General features: G+C 44.4%; 1 protein-coding gene across 7 annotated transcripts in view; it reads left to right on the forward strand.

The window, feature by feature from the left end:
- LOC149325360 (solute carrier family 41 member 1-like) overlaps positions 1 to 21556 on the forward strand; it is a 152062-nt gene that overhangs the window by 106193 nt on the left and 24313 nt on the right. Inside the window, exons 1-2 of one of the 7 annotated variants that reach the window (XM_089563783.1) lie at positions 1747 to 2386; positions 16346 to 16646. The exons of 4 other annotated variants lie outside the window; for them this stretch is intronic. In XM_089563783.1, the coding sequence (XP_089419909.1) occupies positions 16552 to 16646 (95 nt within the window). In that variant the 5' untranslated portion in view covers positions 1747 to 2386; positions 16346 to 16551. Of the gene's footprint in view, positions 1 to 1746; positions 2387 to 16345; positions 16647 to 21556 lie in introns of those variants that run through there. 2 more of the 7 variants (XM_089563784.1, XM_089563785.1) reach the window with 2 other exon arrangements.

Consider the following 21556-nt stretch of genomic DNA (forward strand, 5'->3'; position numbering starts at 1 on the left):
GTATTACTATCGATAGTACCACTATCTATAGCAAGATTGTCGATAGTGAAACTGTCGATAGTAAGACTATTGATGGTAACAATATTCATATCATGCATTTGTGCTATCGCGCACTGCAGACGTCGTCTTGCTGACATAACCTCTGCAGAAATGCTTTTCGCACACATGCTATGCAACTAGGACATTCGCACGCTAAGATTTTATCGAGCAGCTTTACGTAGGGAACGTCTGCAGAGCTCGGTGACGCGTAGGCCGCGACAACGGGCGAATCATGTCAGTTACTGATACCATAACCTCCATACCACACTAGGGAAAGCAAGTTTAGAATGCAGCGGGTACGCGTAGTTGATTTTATATAATCGATACTACCATATATAACAAGTAGCATCGATACTGCTTTCGATAGTACTGTCAATAGAACTATCGAAATTACTATCGATAGTAATAAAACTATGGGAAGTACTATCGATAGTACTTTCGATAGTCTTTTTTACCATCGATAGTTCGATAGTGACTCAACTATAGATAATATCTATAGTACTATCGATAGTTTTGCATCACTACTCCACGAACCTCCGGCGAAACATCAAACCATCAGATAGCGGACAGGAGAGAGACGTCTGGTTGTGTATAGACGGACGTGTACGAGTCTGCAAACACATTCATGAGCTAATGACATGAAACTCGATGTAAAGACACCAACAGGTTCTAATGCTATCGCATCGCCTACACATAATCTAATTAGGTGTCCCAGTGAATTTCATTCCTGATTGATTTCAGAAGTCTTTCGGGTTTTTGCGCACTACGCGCTTCGAGTATGTTGCTACAAGTATAAGAATGTAGAGTCGGGCTATAGTTCGGCCGCAGTTTTTTTTAGAACCGTCTACATAAAATACTCTTTTCATTCTTCTAGTACACTGCATGAGCCAAGAGAATTATTGACTGATATTATATAAACCAGTTTTTCAACATAATTTTTAAGAAATGCGTTCGGAATACTACGGTGTCCAGGTGATTCCTAGGGACGTACGACTGCAAATGGAGTTCTAGACTCTTTTTTTTTTCTTATAGGAACGTGTAATTTAAGCATACCGGAATACTGGCAACTGAAACCTTTTTTTTTAGTAAAGTGAGAGCTCTTTTCAAGCAAGAATTACAAGCATTACTACTTCCCATTTTTACCTGGGACGGCTATCATTAGCAAGTGTATAGAATTTTATATACAAAAACAAGATCTGCGGAAACACCGTAATGACTGCAACTGGCAGTCACTACCATCAGCTGTTATCAAACAGTTTCCCGAAATATAAAATCATTTATTTATTAGGCAATAAAGCTTGAAGTATATATGTTTGCTTCGCTTGGGTGAAAAGTTTTCAACAAATAAACCTGCCCTCTAGCCACCTTCTTTGCGTTTATATTTCTGCCCTCTTTTTCTATATATATTCCCAAGCTTGTTTTTGTCGGTCACATTACCATTCTACGCAAGTGGTTTGAAGAACGACCGGTGCAAACCAGCCAGCAACCTGCGCGTTGACCTTCGCACCTGCCGTTTCCCGTGCTCTGTGGGCACAGACGTCAGACAAAGCTATCTCAGAGCGCGCGCCGGCCGTTTCAATGCTCCGTGGAAACCTTTATTACAGCGGCCGCTCATTTCCTCGTTCACTCTCCTTTCCTTCTTCCTCCGCCGTTTCCCCTCAACCCTGAACCCGGTGCGACACATTCCGGCAGCCTCCTCTTCAGACCGCTGATACGTGAACCGGTAGACGACGAGCCTGCGCCGGGGGAGAGACGGAAAGAGGGCAGCCAGTATCTCTCCTCCCATCCGCAGGCAAAGGCAACGCGCGTACAGCTGCCGACAGCGGCTCACGACACGTGGAGTGTAGAGTCCACCGCTGACGACAGCCGGCACATCCTCACCCTCCACTCGCCTTCTTTCCCGGTTGGTTCCCAGACCTCCCGGTCCAAATATCGTCCCCTCCGAGTCGTTAAAACACGCCCGGACCGCTGCCGCGCGTACAAGCCTTCGCGGAGCCTCCTTCTTATCGAAGACCTTCCAAGCGCCGTTTCCGCGGAGTTCGGTCCACGCTTAACGGCAGTCCTTATTCGCGCTCAAGTTTGTACCGCTTCCGTCTGCACCGTGGTCGTCAGCGTAGTCGTCGTCCGTCACTGCATGTGGTTTAGCCGGCTTGTCCAGCCCGGCATCCCCATCGGTCTGGCCGAAGCAAAGCGCTCAGAGCTGGGAGGCGAGTGGCTGGATGCGGCGCCATTCCCGCGGCGCGCTCGACCCCGCCGCCGACCGAAGAGGTAGCCGCTGTCCGCTCAACGGGGATTAAGAGAGCACCCAGACTTCACCCCTTGCCGAAGACCAACTGTACACCTGAAGGTAAACGCCAAGGCCACTCTTCAATTGCCCGATAGCTTTCGCGCGAGCAGTGCCCGTCAACTATAGAGACAGCAGTGCCGGATTATGAAAGCACTAAAGCTCTCTAGCGAAGTTTTAGGTGAGAGGCAACGTTAGTTTATTAAGTAACGCAACTGTAGCGCTGAGTATATCCTGCGCCTGGTTTGACAGGGCGAGCAGGTCTGCCAGCCGCGCCGACACCAGACAGAAAGTCTAGGAGGAAGGTAAAGGTTAATGTGCAAGGCGACAAGACAGGAGAAGAGACAGTGCTCTCTAGACTGACATAAGCAGCAGGGCAGCTGAATGAATGGCTGCGCTGAGCCCGCAACTAAGCTAAATTCCCCCCTACCACAACGTCAATTCAAAATTTCAAGGCGATGCGCCACGCGCATTAAGTTTAATGGTCTGCCATGGCAGGCCATCGACCCTTGCCGCCTGGCGCAATGTCACTCTCGAGGGACAGCGCCAACATCTGCAGGTTCAGAGCCTTCGCCAACAAGGGTCCGTCCTTATGCCCTGTCCGAAAGGACATCGCCGTCAGGATCAGTCAACGAAGACGGAGCACTCGTGACGTAATTTTAATGCGAAAACATCACATAGCTCATTGACACGAAAACCCGGCGGCACATAAAAAAGTGGCGCCGTTACAAAACTAGCGACTGGACGAAACGGTGTGACGTCATCAAAGTCGGGGCAATACAAAATGTTAACCAGCATTAGTCCCTACTGTTACGTACAACTTCGCCAATTACAAAAGAATAGAACTGAAATTACAATGGGATTATAATATAATTGGAGTATAATTAAAATAGAATTTTCTATGCTTTTTCCCTAGTCTCACGTAAGTTCCTTAAGTGCCCCTGATATATTTGTATACTATCTAAATACGAGGAATACTATCACATTTACCTGCGCAAAACGTTGCGCGTGCAAGACAAGGCAGGGCGTTGATCCAACCAAAGAATGCACGGGCGCTCATTCAGTATCAGTGATAACATTAACCAGCCGCGATTTCATTACTCACTGAGGTGGGTGTGGTTGTCAGCCGCAATCGGATAATGCCGTACATTTAGGAAGCAACTCGCACAAAACCCGTCGCCTCGCCAGCAAGGCTTTCGTGCAAGAAGAATGGGCCTGCGTCAGCGCGACGTCGGTCAGTCCGCGCGTTTTTAACCACGACGACGACAAGGCATGCGCACTCTGCCTCGGCGCAATCGTGTTGCAGTGTTTTTTTCGCCCGTAAGAGCAGAGACTATTACTCCATTTACCGCAGCGGTGGCCTCGTAGTTTGACCACGCACCTCGCATGCGGGGGAGATGCTGCATCGATTCCCACTGTAGCAAGGTGCCTATCTATCGGTGATACTTTGCCCTGGCCTGGTGGTCGGCTATCATGGATGAAATGCTTGGGAAATGGGTCTTTGACCCCACATTAAACAACTCGTACTAAGGCGCTCATTAGCCAAGGCTTCCCTTCCGCATTAATATTCATCTTCATCATGCTCTTTCATTTTTAACCTTTTCTTAGTTTACTTGCGCTCATCTACACGCATGTTCTACGCCGGCCAAACAAACGCTTAGCTGTTGTAGACCGCTCCTTCTTCTCTTTTCAATGTACGTTTCAGCGCTGTTGTCACCTCCCAGCTTTACCTTCTTCAAGACGGGCCGTTCACGGCAGTACCTGTATAAGTGACTTCCTACTGAGCTAATCTCCGTCTCCACAGGCGCCGTATGTTTTAACGAAAAAAAAGGCCAACCAACGAGCCTCTCATCGTTCGCTCTTTCGAACTACTGGTGGCCGAAGCGAATTTGAATTTCTTCATACATTGATTGAGCAAACTCGATTCTATCAGTGAGATAGCGGCGCTGAAAGGATACATTTAGCTTGCTTCTGGGGCTGAAAAATAATATTACATTATCGCTCGCTGTCCTGGCAATGTTTGTCAACTGTGAACTACACGTGTTGCGCAAAACGGCGCTTAAATTGTGGTTACAAGCTGGAACGTTGACGATGCCTTTGGTGAACAGGCGGTCACTTGGCATACTGCGTAAGTTCAAAAGCAGCAGTTCAGGCCCGCTTTAGGACCATGGCAAGGGAAAGTGCGGAAATCAGACAAACGCTGTTGGTTCCCGCAAGCAAATGTTTTTCTTTTTTGCTGTTCTTACCAGTCCGCAAAGACACTCGATACCTATCGAACACCTTGCTTGCTTACTTGCTTTCATTCCTTCATGTCTTCTTTCTTTTTTTTCCCTTTTATTTCTCTCTACAGAGAAAAAGGAGCAAGAGCTAAAAGCTCCTGCTTCAGGTAGCAAAGTACGGCACATAGTGCACAATGCATATATATATATATATATATATATATATATATATATATATATATATATATATATATATATATATATATATATATATTTAAAGAGTTATATTTATATTATATTATATTTATATTTAAAGATTTATATGTACATATATGTTTTGCCCCGTCTTAAGATCATTGGAAACAGACGGCGCAAAACATATCTGTAAATATAAATCTTTACAACTATGACTATATTATTACACCTTACGTGCACAACTAAGCATTTTCCAAGATTTATGCACTTACAAACGTTTATACCTGCACAAACCACACTGCATAACATCTATACATTTTGTATTGTGAACTCAAAGTCTGATGGTTTTAGTGTAGTTAGTTGATGATTGCTTATGTTTCCTAGGTGTCACTCCCTTAGTTAGGGTAAATCGTTTTTATATATGTATAAATATAGAACAAAACCATTTCAAAGCAACAAGACAAGGAAACAAACTCAGCTGAGCTTAGCGTGCCGCATAGATGACGTCACGGGTATTACTGGGACAGTTGTCATGCACACGATCAGTTGCTCAACTCACGACCGACCTATTTACGAAAAAACGCAGATAGCCGTGAACAAACGGCGCATTTTCTTGCTCTGAAAGCTCGGAGCAAGTATCAGCGAGCAGGTAATATTTCTGACGTCAGAAACGCAGAGTTTCCCGCTGATATCATCGCGATTAGGGCCGCGATTACGGATTTGCGCGAAACGAGGCGCAAAATGATATCTGCTCTTGTACCTTGTGTGCAGTGTGGAGATAGGAGGACGGTGAACTTCGAAACAAGGACATTGCGGGATTGCTCTTTTTATTGAAGTAATGACGTGTTTTCTTTGGTTCCTAGACCAGTCAGTTCATCTGGACCTGTATTCCTAACTTTAACATCCCATTTAAGTGACGGTAAATACAGGCAATCATTCTTATGAGGGAGTTAAACGCGACAGAACTTGAGCAGCTGTATTCGAATAAACACTTGATGTTGGGCGAGTTGGTTTGTTTTCATGTTTGCAGGACACAGCGCAAGAATGAACGTAACACCAGAACAAGGAGGACGACAGGGCGGAGCGCTGAACTAACAACTTTTATTTTGAAAAGAGTCGAACACCATTTAAGAGGGGCATATCAGGCCACATGACCAGGGCAAAAGGACAGCAGGTAATAAACAACGAAAAAAAAAGACAAGAACCCAGCTGTAGCAAAAACAACGTGACTCAAGCAAAACAAAAGTCACGACCAGAAGCCAACTGAAATCTCAAAAGGGTGAAGCTCTGAAAAGGGATAAAGCTTCAGCTCAAGTGATAGCTCAACACAAACCACCACTCGCACGCATAGCAACGAACTTGAAAAAGAACTCTCTTCCAAATAAAAGTTGCTAGTCCAGCGCTCCGTCCTCTCGCCCTCCTTGCTCTTGTGTTCCGTTCATTCTTGCGCTGTGTACTGCAAACAAGCATTTAAAGAGCTACGGGGGTAAAAATCGCATCAGGCAATTCGAACTGAATGAGTCTAAATATTGGTTCGAAATATGCAGAGTGAGCCTAATACAAGTTATGCTTGCTGGCGAAAGTTTAAGTTTGAATAAGGCGGATGTTTCAGTTTAGCCAGTTTGAAATATCTTTCCACTGTATCAGGCTTCGTCTGTACTTCCAGGTGCAAAGAGTAGCTATCATCGCAATAGGGGGAGTATTCTATACGTCAAGCGAAGGCAGCGCGTGTTCACTGTACATGCATCGTTATACAATTCCACTTTGGACCTTTTACATTTATCTGGCTATGAATAGTGGAGCAAGTTTCACTTCGCTGAAGACGCCAAAGGGAGGTGGAAACTCAAAAGTTTCAGTGGGAATTTCGAAGGTGAATTATGCTTTTCGTTTGTAATCTCCATGAGTCTAATAAGCGATACTTTTTACTGTGATAACCGACCGCCAACAACATCGATTTAGTTTCATTGTCTCAATAGGCAGTTTTTCTTAATCTTCGCACTACGCTAATAATCGACGCCCTCCTGTGGACCTATAAAACATAGCTTCGGTTTCTGCACACATTTCTTAATGTTTTTTTTTTTTTTTGAAGTAGTTGGGTGAGAGTTAAACCAAAAAAGCCCTGTGCGTTTCAGCAAAAAAAAATAACATCGTTTGCATTATTGCGACCTGTTTTCACAATACCGTGCGTGGAGAATTCACATTTCTTTGCAGATGCATTCTTCGCATGCAAAATTTTACCTGCGGTGAGTTTCATCTCGCCTTGACTGCTTTGCAGCCCTTTCGCCGTACATTCAGTGGTTGCAAATCTCTTAATGAGTGCGTGCGCAGTTGTCGCACAAAGAACTCTTACCCCCTCTAGTTGCGCATTCGCGAGTTCTCTCTTCTTCCTCAAGAATGCGGTTGCGTGGGGTGCCGCAACATTTCCGCAACTAGGAAAAAAACATGGAAGACGCCCTCAGGCAACGCCGCAAACGCGGACAGGAGCGATCATCTCACCTGGCCTTGCGCAACCAGGTGAAACGACTGCTCTAACGGCCTCTACTGCTGGAATGCAGGGCTGTTCAGAATACCGCTGGGCTCCGCCATTTTTCTCGGAGAATGTACACGACTCTCTTGCAGCCACTTCGCTGACCAAGAAAGAAGGCACCTGGAGCTCATTCATATCATTAGAAAGGCTGCTTTTAGACATTCCGGACCAAAATCTAGCGGTCGGGTATTGCGCACATTCAACACTGTTCATTTCCCATTGGCACAGAGTATTAACGAATAAACGTTTCGAGAGGAACATAGCGTCGCGATCGGCCCGAGTAGGCTGCATAAAACAAACTTATCACGACACGAGGACCATCGTAGACTAAAGTAGTGCGAGGTCTTCGCAGTTTATTCTGTTTTATTCATGTAAACATAGCTGCTCGGATGGAGATTAAAAAGGAGGAAATTAAGGGCGGGTAACTTTGTTCACCTTGCAGAGAGCGAGTATTACACAGCTTCCTGGCTGAGTGAAAATATTTCAGCGGGAGCATTTTTTTTTATTGTTAGGGTACGTTTTCCATTGGTGAGTAGTAAACTAAACGTGGTTCTCAATGATAAGTAAAATTATAATTTATTCACCTTTCAATTCAGGGGTTATTGCACCAGAATTTTATCATGCACGAATATATAGACCCTCTCAATCGTTTTAAACATTTTCAATATCACTGCATACTACGCAGAAACAATACGAAGGATTATGCACATAACAATAAAAAGAACTCTACACAATGCAACGACGTTCCATGCCGATATCGCATCTTCTACCATTTCACTTTTCTCACTTAAAGCACAAAAATTATGGCTAATTTCATTAAATATTGCGGTCACATGGTTATTCCGGGTCCTTTTTTAGCATATTTTGCGTAATCTCGGGGTCTCTTCTTGATATATTACATTCACCTAATGGGGTTCTCAAAGCAACTGAATATTAATACCCTGTCCCCCCAACCTTCGGTTATTTGGAAAATAACTAACACCTCATGATTTTCTTTCATGTCTGGAAGTTACAGTTTGATACCATAACTGATAGAACTGACTAATCTCCTTGCTGAAATTTAAAATTTGCTCTTTGTAATCTATACAACTTCTGGATAACGCAGCACCATATGTACAAATAGGTTTGGTTCGGTTTATGGAGTTTAACGTCCCAAAGTGACTCAGGCTATGAGGGAAGCCGTAGTGAAGGGCTCCGAAAATTTCGACCACCTGGGGTTCTTTAACATGCAATGACATCTTAGCTGTACACGGGCCTCTAGAATTTCGCCTCCATCGAAATTCAGCCGCCGCGGCCGGGATCGAACCCGCGTCTTTCGGGTCAGCAGCCGAGCACCGTAACCACAGAGGTTCCACAAATATGTTCCATTAATGCTTCAAAATCACCCATCAAAGGCGGAGTGGCGGAAATCTGCACAGTTGACACATGACAGCCGTAATGACCCTAATTTTTTAGACACGTAGATGTTGGTGAAGGTGTTTATCTAGATATTTAACAAGCTCCTGGATCGCCAAATGTTAGCAATTGCATGGATGACAGGCATATGAGCTTAAAAGCACTGGTTTATATAAAGGGACGTTTTGTGGACCAGTAGAGACTCAGAGAACATTGTATTTTTCGACAATTCATGAGAAATGAGTTTAACGGCTATCAGTCGAAAAATTTGTTATATCTGTTTAAAACTTTTCAACATCTGTGTAACAATAAAAGGCTTCAAGTGTAAACGCTTTTTTATTAGCTTTGGGCTTTTTTTTTTCATTATAGCTGCTGTAAACCGGGATCATAACGATAAGTTGTAACAAGCTAGTGGGTCGTGTGTACTTCCTTGAGCTGAGCTGGGCAGCACCCTTTCAAAGTCTCCGTGAATAATTTAAAATGTAACACACCACACTCCATCGACCAGCGAACAAATTTAAAAAGAACTTGTTAAAATAACCACTAAGACTTATTGCGCTTAATCATTTAGGAAGAATTCTATTGTGTTTATATATTTAGCTAATTCCAGAAAGAGAGAAAAAGTCATTATTTTGTTGCATTACTAAAATTCTGTGAAAACCCCTCAATAACTCTTTATGTATTTCTGTTCTTTGCAACACCTAATTATCCCACCCTTATTAAGAAATATTTATCACAGGATTATTTCAAGACATGGGTGCTAGTTGCTTTCCGCAATCTACAGGTCCCTCCAATACAAAAGGAAAAAAAGTTGGGACATTCAAATAATGATTACTTCGCAAATATATCTAAGAAGCATACTTTGTCCAGTTTTCTAACGAGTGTTCCTTTTGGCTTATTGTATACAAAAGTCATTTAGAGCTTAGTAGAAAAAAGGCGAAATATTTCTTTCTTCTGTGTGCGTAAACTGGTTGTTTCCTTTGTTATTGGAGGTACCAGTAAGATATTACTGGCCATTTTGACGTATTCCTATCATCTTTGAAATTCTTACTATTTCTGAGACTGGCTTAAAGGCAAAGGCATTTACATATATCTCGAGTTACGCATATGCCGGTTAATATCGGGGACAGAGCGTCTTTAAAACGCCAGTTTCTGTGGAAATCTGAAAAGCATACATTCACATCAAAGCGATTTGTACCACTCCAGTCTGGACATGATCGTCCCCTGATTATCTCCTGATAGACGCTGCAGATGTTTCTGTATGTGCGCATGTTCGTTTCTGTCGATATTATTTGCAACGTTTCTGTTTTGTTTACTGAGGAGTAAATAGGTTCATTGCAGAGTCCCTTCGATTTTCTTTTGGAAGTTTTTAACGTTTCATCGACAGAACTCTTTTTCGTGTTCCCATGAAGTCATTCGCTATTGCTCACATTTTCTCTCCGTCATGCTTGTTCAGTCAAAAGCCACAAGAAAACTGCAGGACCTTTCAACCTCTGTACTATTGCCGTTACTAAATTGCTACTAAAGGTTAATGTTTACGTCTATACATTACTATTATCCCCACGACCACTCAAACTACAAATAAGAGGTGTATTATTCATTTAAAATTTTATCTAATATCAAGTGTTCGCGCTTCTGACCTTGCTAAACTTTTCCTAACCAAAATAAACATAAAACACCGCAACGGTATTATACAACAATCGCTGGGTACCCGGTTCAATTAAGGAAGTTTTAATGTACATCCTGTCATCCAGTCAGTGATGGAAGCAGCACCTTCTTTAAAGCTTCTGTTTCTTCTGAGAACCTGCGGAAAATCTACAGAATTTATGTGCATTGTACGCCCTTAATAGGGATATAAAAAATAAGGCATATATAGCTGAGAATTTTTTTTCCAAGCTTGCGGAGCTTTCATTCTAGAATGATAGGATGCGATATGATTTCTGCGTCATCTCCGGAAAAGTCTGCGGAATTCCGCAAAAGTTTCAGGCATGAAGCAATGGTGCCACACCGAATCAAAGCAACTATGATTGATTCTCTTGGTCGGTTCTTAACAAACATATCACCTAAAACTTCTACATCTGCTCTCTCGGGAGCTACGGAGTACTAAAGAAGACTTGTTAAACCTTCGATCTTCTGTTTACTGTAGTTATTTGTTTAGGAATAGTGCAGTACTTAACCATTTTTTTGTTCTCGTAGTCACTGAAGCATACTATTTTTTTGTTTCAATTTCGTGCAGCCGCTGTCTATCAGCGGTATTTCTGCATTGCTCGTGTATTTGAGTTTTGAGAGCTGTCAAGCACACAAACCAGGTAGGCCTCTGCTGAGCTTTCCTCATCACCCGTTCGGCACTCACATTTCCCTGCCTTGTGTTTACCGCTCAACAGATAAGCAAAGCTGACTGAGAAACGGTGAGAACAGCCCGAAGCAGCGTAGGCTCTGCTTTCGTTTCAACATGTTTTCCGAATTCCCGCGCCGCACCGCTGTTATCGCTGGACTTTTGTCTCTGGTGTATCTTTCTTAGAACTCTTATCGCTGGGCTGTAACGGACGCTCGCGTGTACAGCTTATCTGGCGCAGTGGGGTGTCCCAACTAAAAACACGCTCGTGATTCCTGGCAGCATAGCTATATCTCCTCACGTGAACACAATAGGGCCCTGTTGAAGGCCGCATCCTTTGAAACCTATGCCATGCGTGGAGCGCTATGATTCATTTTATCCAGTTTTCCAGACTGAAAATAACAGTAGAGACGAAGCCTATACACATCCCCTGTCCATTCTGCAGTATAATCTTTAAATCAAGTGCAGCATAGCAAAAACTTTGTAATTGTACCTTCTCTGAGTGAGTCTCAAAGAACAAAAAAGTCACAACAGAATGGCGGCACAGCTAAGACAGTACACGAACTGCACTTACACAGCGTTCTCTTGCATCCTGCATCAACTCGCTCAACAAATTGCTCTACAGCAAAGTGAACACTTCATGACCTATTATTCTCTCAAATTAACATTTATGTGTTCAGTACGGTATCCATCCGGGGACTGCCTGGTTAACCCACCTCTCTTTCCTTTCTCCTCTATATCTTTCCAATCGTTTTACGCACTCTGAGAGAACTTTTATGACATATTCTACAAACGAATAGAAATTATTTACCAAACAGACAGACGTCTCGTGAAGTAGTGAAGTCCTCAAGAAAGTTCCAGAATATATGTGCCGTATAAATTTATTTAAAACTTCGTTCTCACCCAAAACAGTCAATGGTTGGAATAAATTGTCGAAGGAGGTTGCGACAGCCCCGCCATCTGCTTTTGAAAATACTTTGGCCCGTCGTTTGTTAACATAATGAGTATATGACTGCTATGCGTTTTGTCTTCCTGTGAAATTTCTAAACGAAGTTTTTATTTACGAACAACATTTCTGTTTTGCAGTCGGCTCTTTTCGCAAAAGTATGTACTATTTTTGAGTTAATACAGTGTGATGGCTCTATGGCAATCGAAAAAAACTTTTTCGTTGCCTTCGTGTGTTTTTTAATCTCCATTTGTACTCGTTTGTTTTCATATTAGGATGCGTTGTATTTTATTTTTGTAGGTATTGTTATTTGTACTTGTGTTTTTTTACCTTTTTTTTATAGTGTTATCTGGATGAAAATGTATTTTCCTCCTTGTATCCCCCCTACACTAATGCCAACAACGGGCGCTGTAGGTATCGAAGTAAATACATAAATTAAAAAGGCGGCAGACAATTATAGTCCGATCTCAATATTAGGAGAGTCAAACGTCCCCTTTTCAAGATATTTTTTTTATATTCGTAACACAAATACATTGCGAGAGGACGGAACGCAGAGACGATATTCCCGCAGCAATGTCATCAGGAAGTAAGCGGGGTCAAAATAACGGTAGGAATATTTTTTATCCTCACCGTTGACTCCATGTTGAGCGTCCTTAGACAAAAAGGGCAATAATAAGATTGCGTACAAATATTTTTGATGGCTCCCTGAAGTTGTGCGTTAGTATTTCATGCTTTATGTTACATAAACTTTCAAACTTTCAAAAAAGCTATGCATTACAATTTGTAAATACACGTCAAAACAATGTTCAAAATCAACATCCTCGCTTTCAACAAAACGAGTTGGAGGCTCGTTGTGCTAAACAATTGTATCAGGAATGAAAACAAAACATCCAATACATTACCGACAGAATCTTAGAGCTGAATAACATAATTGTGGTTCAACCAAGAGCTTAATATATCATGGGCTAGCACAGAAGTTTCTGTGAATAATTAGTATTTTCCATTGATATTTTGAAATAGATATCTTGTCTCTTTCAAGTCTTTGAGTTTCAAATATGTCAAGGCGTGAAAAAAGCAGCATCTTTGTGTCTAGGTCAGCTTTGCGCTACTGAGAGAAATTAAGCTTGCCGCTGTTTAGGAATTTTTACTAGAGACTTTTACTTCGTCCTTGGCTATTTTTCTAGCGCTGGTATGAATAACGTTTTGCACGTTGTTACCATGGCTGCACGAGTAGCTTATTGCACTTTCTCTCATGAAGATATGCAAGGTTTTATTCGCCATCGAGCACATTTTCAATCTCTTTTACCCAGCCCAACTTTTGTTCTGTGGTCACCACTAGTAACTTGAACTGGAAAGCATTTAGAAAAATACAGCTACCGATGTCATATGCAAAGGTTTCTCTTTAGAGTACCATGTATACCTGTCAGTTTAGTCTATTTCCGTGCCCAATTTTTACCCCAGACACTGAAAGCCAGAAGAGGGCACTGAATGTTGAGTTTATCTTTCCTTTCAGGGATCAAGAAACATATTAAAGGTTCGTCACCTTGTACAGTAATAATAACCAGCTTTCGCGTTCAAAGTGGGTATAATGACGGCAGCTTTAAAATCTACTGCTAAGAGAGCATAATAGCCGACCAACCATGAGTTCATGCGGAATTCATATGTATAAATTTGCGCCCTAAAACGAAATATTTAAACCTGTTTTGATTTATTATTCGTGTTTTGATCGCGCTCCAGCATATAGTGTCCGCCCAGCCACACTATCCTCATGCACAGACCGCACCGCAGTATCGTTCACGGCTTTTAAAAGAAAAACCTGAGTTAAATCATTACAAACGCCCGGCATACCCAGAAGATTTTCACTATTTTTGTAAAAAAATGATCAATATCGACATTAAATCATTTTTCTCACAGCAAGTTATACGCCGTAGGCAAGTTATGCTCCGTAATTTCGTCCTTCCTGAAGAACCTCATACGCGGAAGCTTCCGCTAGCTCAAAGCCAGCGTCTGGAGCTCAATGTAGACTCCAAGTCTTAAATCGCCTGCGAAAAACGCATCTTGTTTCGTCTAAGAAGCCTGTTTATTTCCGCTGGTTTGTGCAAGTCTGTCAACACAGAGCCAATCAGAGCCCTCCTCCTCCCTTCTTTCTTCAAGCTGGATACGAGTAGTCGTCATGGCTTCGAATTCACAAAAATTGCTACCACAGTGTCTCTCGATACGATGAGCCTCACCACCAGCCTGTCATTCATCACGTAGCGCGGACAACAGGTGTAATCTAGACTTTCTTTATCGTCGAGCCCACCTGTATCTTGCTCGCCCGTTCGAAGGCTGGCAATGAATTCCTGCTGACCTCGGCTGCGGTAGTTCCGACGAATGCGCTCGTATTCAATCCGTCCTTGAATCTTTTATGCTTTCGAGTGCATTGCGTGCGCAAAATTTGTTTAGTGTCAGTTTCTTTTATAGTTGCATCTACAACGCCTACACAAGTTTCAAGGCTCATTAAGAAATGACAAATATCTCGAGAAGAGAACATTTTGTTTTAGTAGGAATTCGGTCATGTTCCCACAGCTGATTTTTTTCTTCGGCAGAGACATTTGCACTCAACAAGCGAGCTCTAAAGACCTATAGCAAAAATCAGAAGTGCCATCTTACCAGAGATGCTATCAGCGCCGTGTGTGTCTACTCTCCGTTCTCGTCCTGTGTCCTTGCGCTGTTTTTATTACAAGAGATGCTAGTCAGATGTCGGCACAATATCGCTTCAGACAATGTCGTAAAGGGGTTTTTCTCTATGCTTTTTTTTAAACCAGCAAAGTTCGGTACTGGTCGCGGCTTTCTTGTTGTTGTTCGCTTTTAGTTTCTTTTCTTTAATAACACATTATCATAGTGAAGAGTCTTTCCGACACTTAAAAAACTCATGTTCATTGTTGAGCACCACAAGCCATGCCATGCACTGAGTTAAGTGTTAGGCATCCCTAGAGCCTCCGCCTTCATGAATGTATGCCCTAAACACAAATCCTAAACAACTCACTGTTTCAACAGGCCGCGTTGTAAGTTGCAAGCTGGTCAAAAACAACGATTTCTTGTCAGTACGTGAATCATCTCAGAATCATAACACAGCAGTATCCACAGTGAGAACTCCGAGGTTTTGCTGGGGGCATTGAGGGCTGCGATGACTCTCTTAATACGCCTAAAATTGCCGCAACTTGATTCTTTGTGACACGGGACGGCAACGTAAGGAAGGAAACAACAGAAAATAAATGGCACTCCCGCTGTATAAATGAGCCAGCACGCGGTCAGGCAATCATGTGGCCGCAACGCATTCCCAGTTTTAGGTGACTTTCTCCCCAGCCTGCCGCCGGCACAGGACAAACTACCTCTGCGCGGCAAACCTTTTGGGATGAGACGCTCGCTTGCTGCGATTGCGATCAGCTCGGCACAGTGCTGAGAAATTCGTATTCAGCGAGCTTCTATAGCTGTTCTCGCTGCATACTTTCCTTGTACTCCTACATCCGTTGATTCCGCTGCTGTATTCCTGAAGGCTTTTCCAAGCTATGTCTGTCACTTCCCTATTGCAGTTCACACAGAACAGCGTTGCACTTTGAAGTCACGTAATAGACGCCTTCTGTGGTGTCATGAAAGTGCCCATTCTACTGCGTCCTACTTAACCCGTTCGACTCGACGTCCTGTCGAAAACGTGGCATCGCTTGACTCGAGCGGGCGCCGGCAAGGAGTTTTGCATGCGATCGCTCTGACGTCCATCACCGCCCGAACCGATTTTCCACGCGTTCGAGGTCACGGAAACGCCAGCGTCCATGCCGAAAGAAGTAGGTGAACGGTGGTCGGCAGCGCGCCACCGGAAGAGAAGCCCGATGGGCCGAAGTAGAGAGAGAGTGCAGGGCGGGGCGAACAAAGGCTACACTGTGAGGAAACCGTGCACGATCCGGTCTGGCAGACTCAAGACCGAAAGCGCACTCAGCTGGCCTGGAAACGCCGTTCCGCCGAGGGAAAACGACGAAGGCGAAATGCGGCGGTGACTCCAGCCTCCCTCGCCCATGCCGGCCACGCCTGAACGCCCGCGTCGGCCGCAGTAAGCTCAGACCGCCTTTGTTGGCCGCTGCGTGAAAGAAGGGAAAAGCAAAGCAAACATCACGCAAGTCGGCGAGCGAGTAGAGCGCGCAGAGTCGTCGAGCAGCCGCCGCCCGCTGCATCTGGAGGGTCACCGAGCATCAGGTAAAACTGTCTCTAGAACGCACCGGAGAAGGGAAGTCGAGATGCGAGGCACTGAACCAGGATGTCGACCCGACGACAGTGCGACCGTGTGTCGCTTTTTACACGCCCGTGTACGCTCGGACGAAAGTGTCGGCTGATTCTGGCTCAAGGAGCGGTGCGCGCGCGCGCTTCCCAGCCGTACCCGGAGGAGGTGTCCTTGTGGCAGCAGCGTCTGGACCAGGCGACCAGGAGGTGCCCGATGCCAGCCGCTGAACCGGCGCGCTCGCTGCTGCTGCGGCCCCGCGGTCCGGGCCGCCGATCCCGCTGAGCGGAGACGAAGAAGACGAAGAGGACGTGCCCTCCGGGGGGAGGCGCGGGAGCCGGCGGTGGCGCTGGGAGGCCATGCCGGCTACCGACCAGCGCAACGGGAGCCCCGCAGCGACGACCACGGGCTTCTGGGCGCGGCCGCGCGTCATCACTGCTGACGAGATCACACGGTGAGGGATGCGCGGCGCCAGCGCAGTCAGCGGCGGCTGCGGGGGGAGCTTAGTGCCGTTGCAGTGGGTCTACTCGCTCGACCCTGTCAGGCGCCAGTGCACACCGCTCAGTTTTTGCTGCAACTGCATGCTCCATCGTCGCTGTAGAAAACGTGAGAACAATGCAAGCCTAGAGCATCTTAGCCAAAACATATGGTAGCACGTGTCGCAATGAAAGCAGGTCTTACGTGTAGGATCGAACAGCTGCAACTGAGTACTAAGTCTGTTGTTTGCCGCTGTCAATATCGCATAGCGCCACACCTATATATACACTCCTTTTTACGAAGGACAGAGTATGCGTGCCAGCTTTTTCGGCAGCATCTTGATGTATGGTTTGCCAAGTCCGCGTGTATCGACAGTGCAGGCTGATTCAGGTAATGGGTTAAAGAAACTTGATGCACTTGGAATAGTCTCGTTACCTGCAGTGTGGCTGCCTTCCTTGGCAACGCGCGTAGCGTCCATTTTGGAATTCTCTGCTTCTATGATGGCCAAAGTTGTGCTTTGTCAGGTGAATCATCACTCTCACTAAATATGTGGCCTTGCGAAGAAAGCGGCAACAAAGCTGTTGCTGACACTTTCCAATGTATGCGACCATCTGCGGGAACCCAGACCACACACTCCGGACGTCCTTTGGTTGCTTAGTTCAGGGGATTCCAACAAGGGAAATAAATGCTCCACGCGATTTCCTTGGCGTCATTTTTCATATTCTTCAAAAATGCACAAAAAAATTAATGTTAAACACGTTATTTTTAGCTGTTCTGCAGTGCCTTCGTACTGTGACTATTAATGTGGAAATGTGAGTCACACCTTTTGCTTTCAGCGTGCACAATGTGTGAAACAGCGCAAAATAGCCATTGTGTCCGTACGTTTGAGGAAAACAATAATCTTAACTGAAGCGATGTACGCCGCACTTATTTTTCTGAATGTACCACGCTGAAAATAACACAAAACGGCAACGTTCTTGGTGCAGTTGATGGTGATGTGATCGTACCACAAAGAAGATCGGCGCGTCTTGCGGGAGATAATGCGACTGCACTACCGTCAAGTTGCTTGTAGCAGGTGCTAGCGTCTTGCGTCGTATTTCTTGATATCAAATGTGGCAACTTTCCTACTGCACTCTGCCAACATCATGCTAACACTAACAGAGGCTACATCGATGAGTATTTATACTCCTGATTGTTATAATTTCGATAAAATGGAATTTACCTCTGTGTGAGATACAAAGTGTCACTTAGGCATTAATTTTTCTTTATGCATTATCTCATCGTTCCTCTTGAATCTTCATTCCTTGTGTACGGATTCCTAAAACGTCTTTATTGTGTTTCACGTGGACTGCGTAACAGGAAAAATAAATACCATGTTCAGTTACATGAAACGGTATTTTTTTCATTCGCTTATAATATAAAAATAGTAATACCTGGTAATGCGTAACGTAAGTTTGCCCTGCGCCAAGTACACTTAATCAGTGTGAAACTATAGCTAGGTGTGGCTCATCAAGAAGCTCCAAATGAGTATGAACATGTACAGAGTTTCTCAGTGCATTTTACACATCGCAGCAATCAGTTATCATCTGGTGTAAAAATACAACCCTTATCTTACCTCCTTCGACACTACCTTAAAGTATCCATCTTCTGTACCTTTCGTATGACCTGTCACCACAGTTGCGCAGTGGAATTGCGCTAGACTTCACCTTCTTTCATATCTCTTCTATAACCTCCCGAGACCCAGGCAAATGTTCCGCCTTCCAGCGTTAATCCAAACGCAAATTTTAAGCCTCGATGGTCCCGTGTATGTATGCACAAAAGCTTGCCGCGTAGGTCTAATAGTTCTTTCTTTATGAAATTTCTCTATGATCTCAGCTACGGGCCTCTAGGGCTACATGCAGCAACGTTTTATGGCGTATATTAGGTTAAATACATTCACTACTCAATGCATAATTCAATGAAAATTACAAGAAATTTCATTCAAAAGCATGCGCGTCTGGTGGTCTATTCGACCGGTAAGAGCAGAAATCTGGTTCAGAAAAATTAACCCATTTGGAAGGCTCTTCAGAGCACCCCTAATGTTACGCAGTTCTTGAAAAGCTGACTACGTGGAAGCACACTGAGTACTCTCTGACTTTAAATGGCCCTGAGGCTGCAGAAGTGAAGCTTTTTTTAAGAATTGCACAATATACAAATGTGCATTATAATGTGCGTGATGTCTGATAAAGATATATCACCGTTAAATGTTCACCTCGCCAGGAGGTGAGATATATTGTCATTCTTTTCAAAGCCGTACCCTCTCATGGTACCCTGACGAAACGACCAAACCATTCACTAATTTTATTTAGGTTGTACTTACTTTTATGTCTTTCTCCCTTCTTTCGTCGTGTCGCGTTATTTTAGCTGCTTATATTCCTTGGATTTTAGCGTGTTTTGTGGCTGCGTCTGTTCAGATACTTACGTCCGTAGCCACAAACCTGTATGCACATCTTTGATATATATTTGTGCGTGCTGTTACGCGCACCGTTTTTTTATTTGTCCATTGCGTGATTCTGTTAGGTTTTCAGCATTTGTTTTTCTGCCTCTTCCACTCTAACATACTCCGAGGGCTTAATGGATATATATCTTGAAGGAGCACTGAAGGTACGTCCATGGGCATAGTTTTTGCTCCTGGTAAAACTCAATTGTTTTTATTCTTGTGGCCCTATTGTGATCCGCTGGGCATAGAAGCATGCTGATATTCTAAGAAATTTCGCACTTATAATGTTCGGCTCTCATCGCGTCTCGTGGCCTAGTGATAACGTGACATTAATTCGTGACGTTAATGATTGCGTCGAGGGAATTATTGACTGGCGAGAAGTAGATGCCGGCGTGGTTTAACCTAAAAGCTTCGGAAACAAGAGCAACTGGGCGTCATCACACTTGTCCCGCGTGACCGGCCTTGGGCCCGTATCGGTATTTAGTCTTTTGGCTTCTAGCTGTAGAAAGTACGCTTTCAGAGAAATTAGCTTATTTTTCATTAAAATTAGGCAATTAGATGTAGGTCTGCTTGACATTGTTGTCTGCGTCCTTTACAAAGGAGGTCGGTAGCAAGCACTTATGCCAACTTGGGCATTCCTGAGGGGATGCCAACTTGGGCTAAGGGGATTCCTCGAAGTGCACTGCACGTCTATTCGTCCTATTTTACTTCTCGTTCAATGCGGCCACGATTGGCAAATATTAGTAGCTCAGTTCACAGTCCTATAGTAGCGAAGGGTGATCCCAGAGTGGAAAACAACACCAGGACATCTTTTTCATAATCTGCGATGCTTTGAAAAATATGCTATTGCTGTTCAGTGATGGATAGGTTTCGGAGAGTAGCTTCTTCTTTAGTTAGAAGATGTCTGCCATCCAGCCTTCCCTACCTCGGCGTCATGAAAGCGTTACGTCATTTTTCTACGCTACCTGAAATGCTAAACAGCGAAAAAATGCACAACCAGACCACGAACCGCGTTATATTTAGGACTTAAGAACTTTTCATGTGCAGAATTTAAACGACACTCTTGTTCCATAATTACACGCGAAGAAATCTGCACTCGAATGTATTTGAACGCGCAGGGACACGGACTTGTCTTGGCACGATGCTACGCGATGTGTACTCACTAATGTGCAGTAGTCGCCGAGATGTGAGCTGGTGCGCTTAAGTGCAACCAAAGGGGGTCAGCCTGTATATCCTCTCTGACCAGCCCATTCGGCGTTCGGCATACTTTTCTCTAGAGCACCTAAATGCACGGTTCCAACTCTGCTCGGTGCTAATATTGCTTGTAGCTCCACAAATGATGTGGGAAACTGTGTTAAGTTGTAACTTTTCCCTATTCTGGGGCACGCCGCTGTTGGTGATCCCGTCGATAAGCGAGCTGCCTTACGATTCGCAAAATAGATCTTTGAAGGCGTGGGAAAGCTTGCCACACATAATGCTCATTCCCAGTCAGACACGTGCATTTAAAAGGCAATCCAGAAGAAGCAACTGAGGTCAGAAGTATTTTGTAGGGATTCATTTGCCTGTCCCTTCTCTTCCTTTTCAGTCACTTGTCAGCATCGTCTTTGTCACCTAAACTGGCGAAACACATTGGCAGCTAGCTATCTGCGTTGACGCCATAGGTACCCGCTACCGATAGCAGCAGGGCGTAAGAACCAACTGGGAAGCGAAATGTTACGAAAAAGTGGCCTGGGGGAATGAATTGTGAAATGAGGAACAGAATAAGCTAATAGGTGATCGCTGCAGCTTTCATTTCTTCAAAAATCATTTCTTGGAGTTGTCCGCCGCCAGCATAGGCGCCATGCTTGGATTCAAACATGCAGAAGTTGCGGTGACAAACGCAGTGCAAAATCACCACAATAAGCTTCCCGCTAGTAAGCACACTGACTGTGCAAGCGCTATCAGGGCTAATTTCACGTTTACTCCTACTCTTGAGACGCCGCCGCGATGGCTCAGTGATTATTGTGCTCGACTGCTTACCTTAAAGACGGTGGTTCGATCCTGAGCGCGGCAGTCACATTTCGATGGAGGCGAAATTTTAGAGGCCAGTGTGCTATGCGATGTCAGTGCACGTTAAAGAACCGCAGGTGGTTGAAGTTATCTGGAGCCCTCCGCTTAGCGTCCTTCATAGCCGTAGCCGCTTTGGGACGTTAAACCCCATAAACCAAACCTACTCTAGACGGAGATAGACTGCAGCCTTTTTCCAAGCACTGGACGGACACACTGCCTTCGTTGAAGTGTATCCGCGTTAAAACACGCAGAATAGTACATGAAGGCACCATGAAAAGTCAAATTGCCTGTCATATGGTCTCATGGCAACGACAGAGAAACAAGCTTGTAAAAAGGCTGACAGAAACGCAAACGCTTTT

This window comes from Amblyomma mixtum, chromosome 10 (genome assembly GCF_055824585.1).
Source record: "Amblyomma mixtum isolate Tamu chromosome 10, ASM5582458v1, whole genome shotgun sequence".
NCBI classification, from domain to species: Eukaryota; Metazoa; Arthropoda; class Arachnida; order Ixodida; family Ixodidae; genus Amblyomma; species Amblyomma mixtum.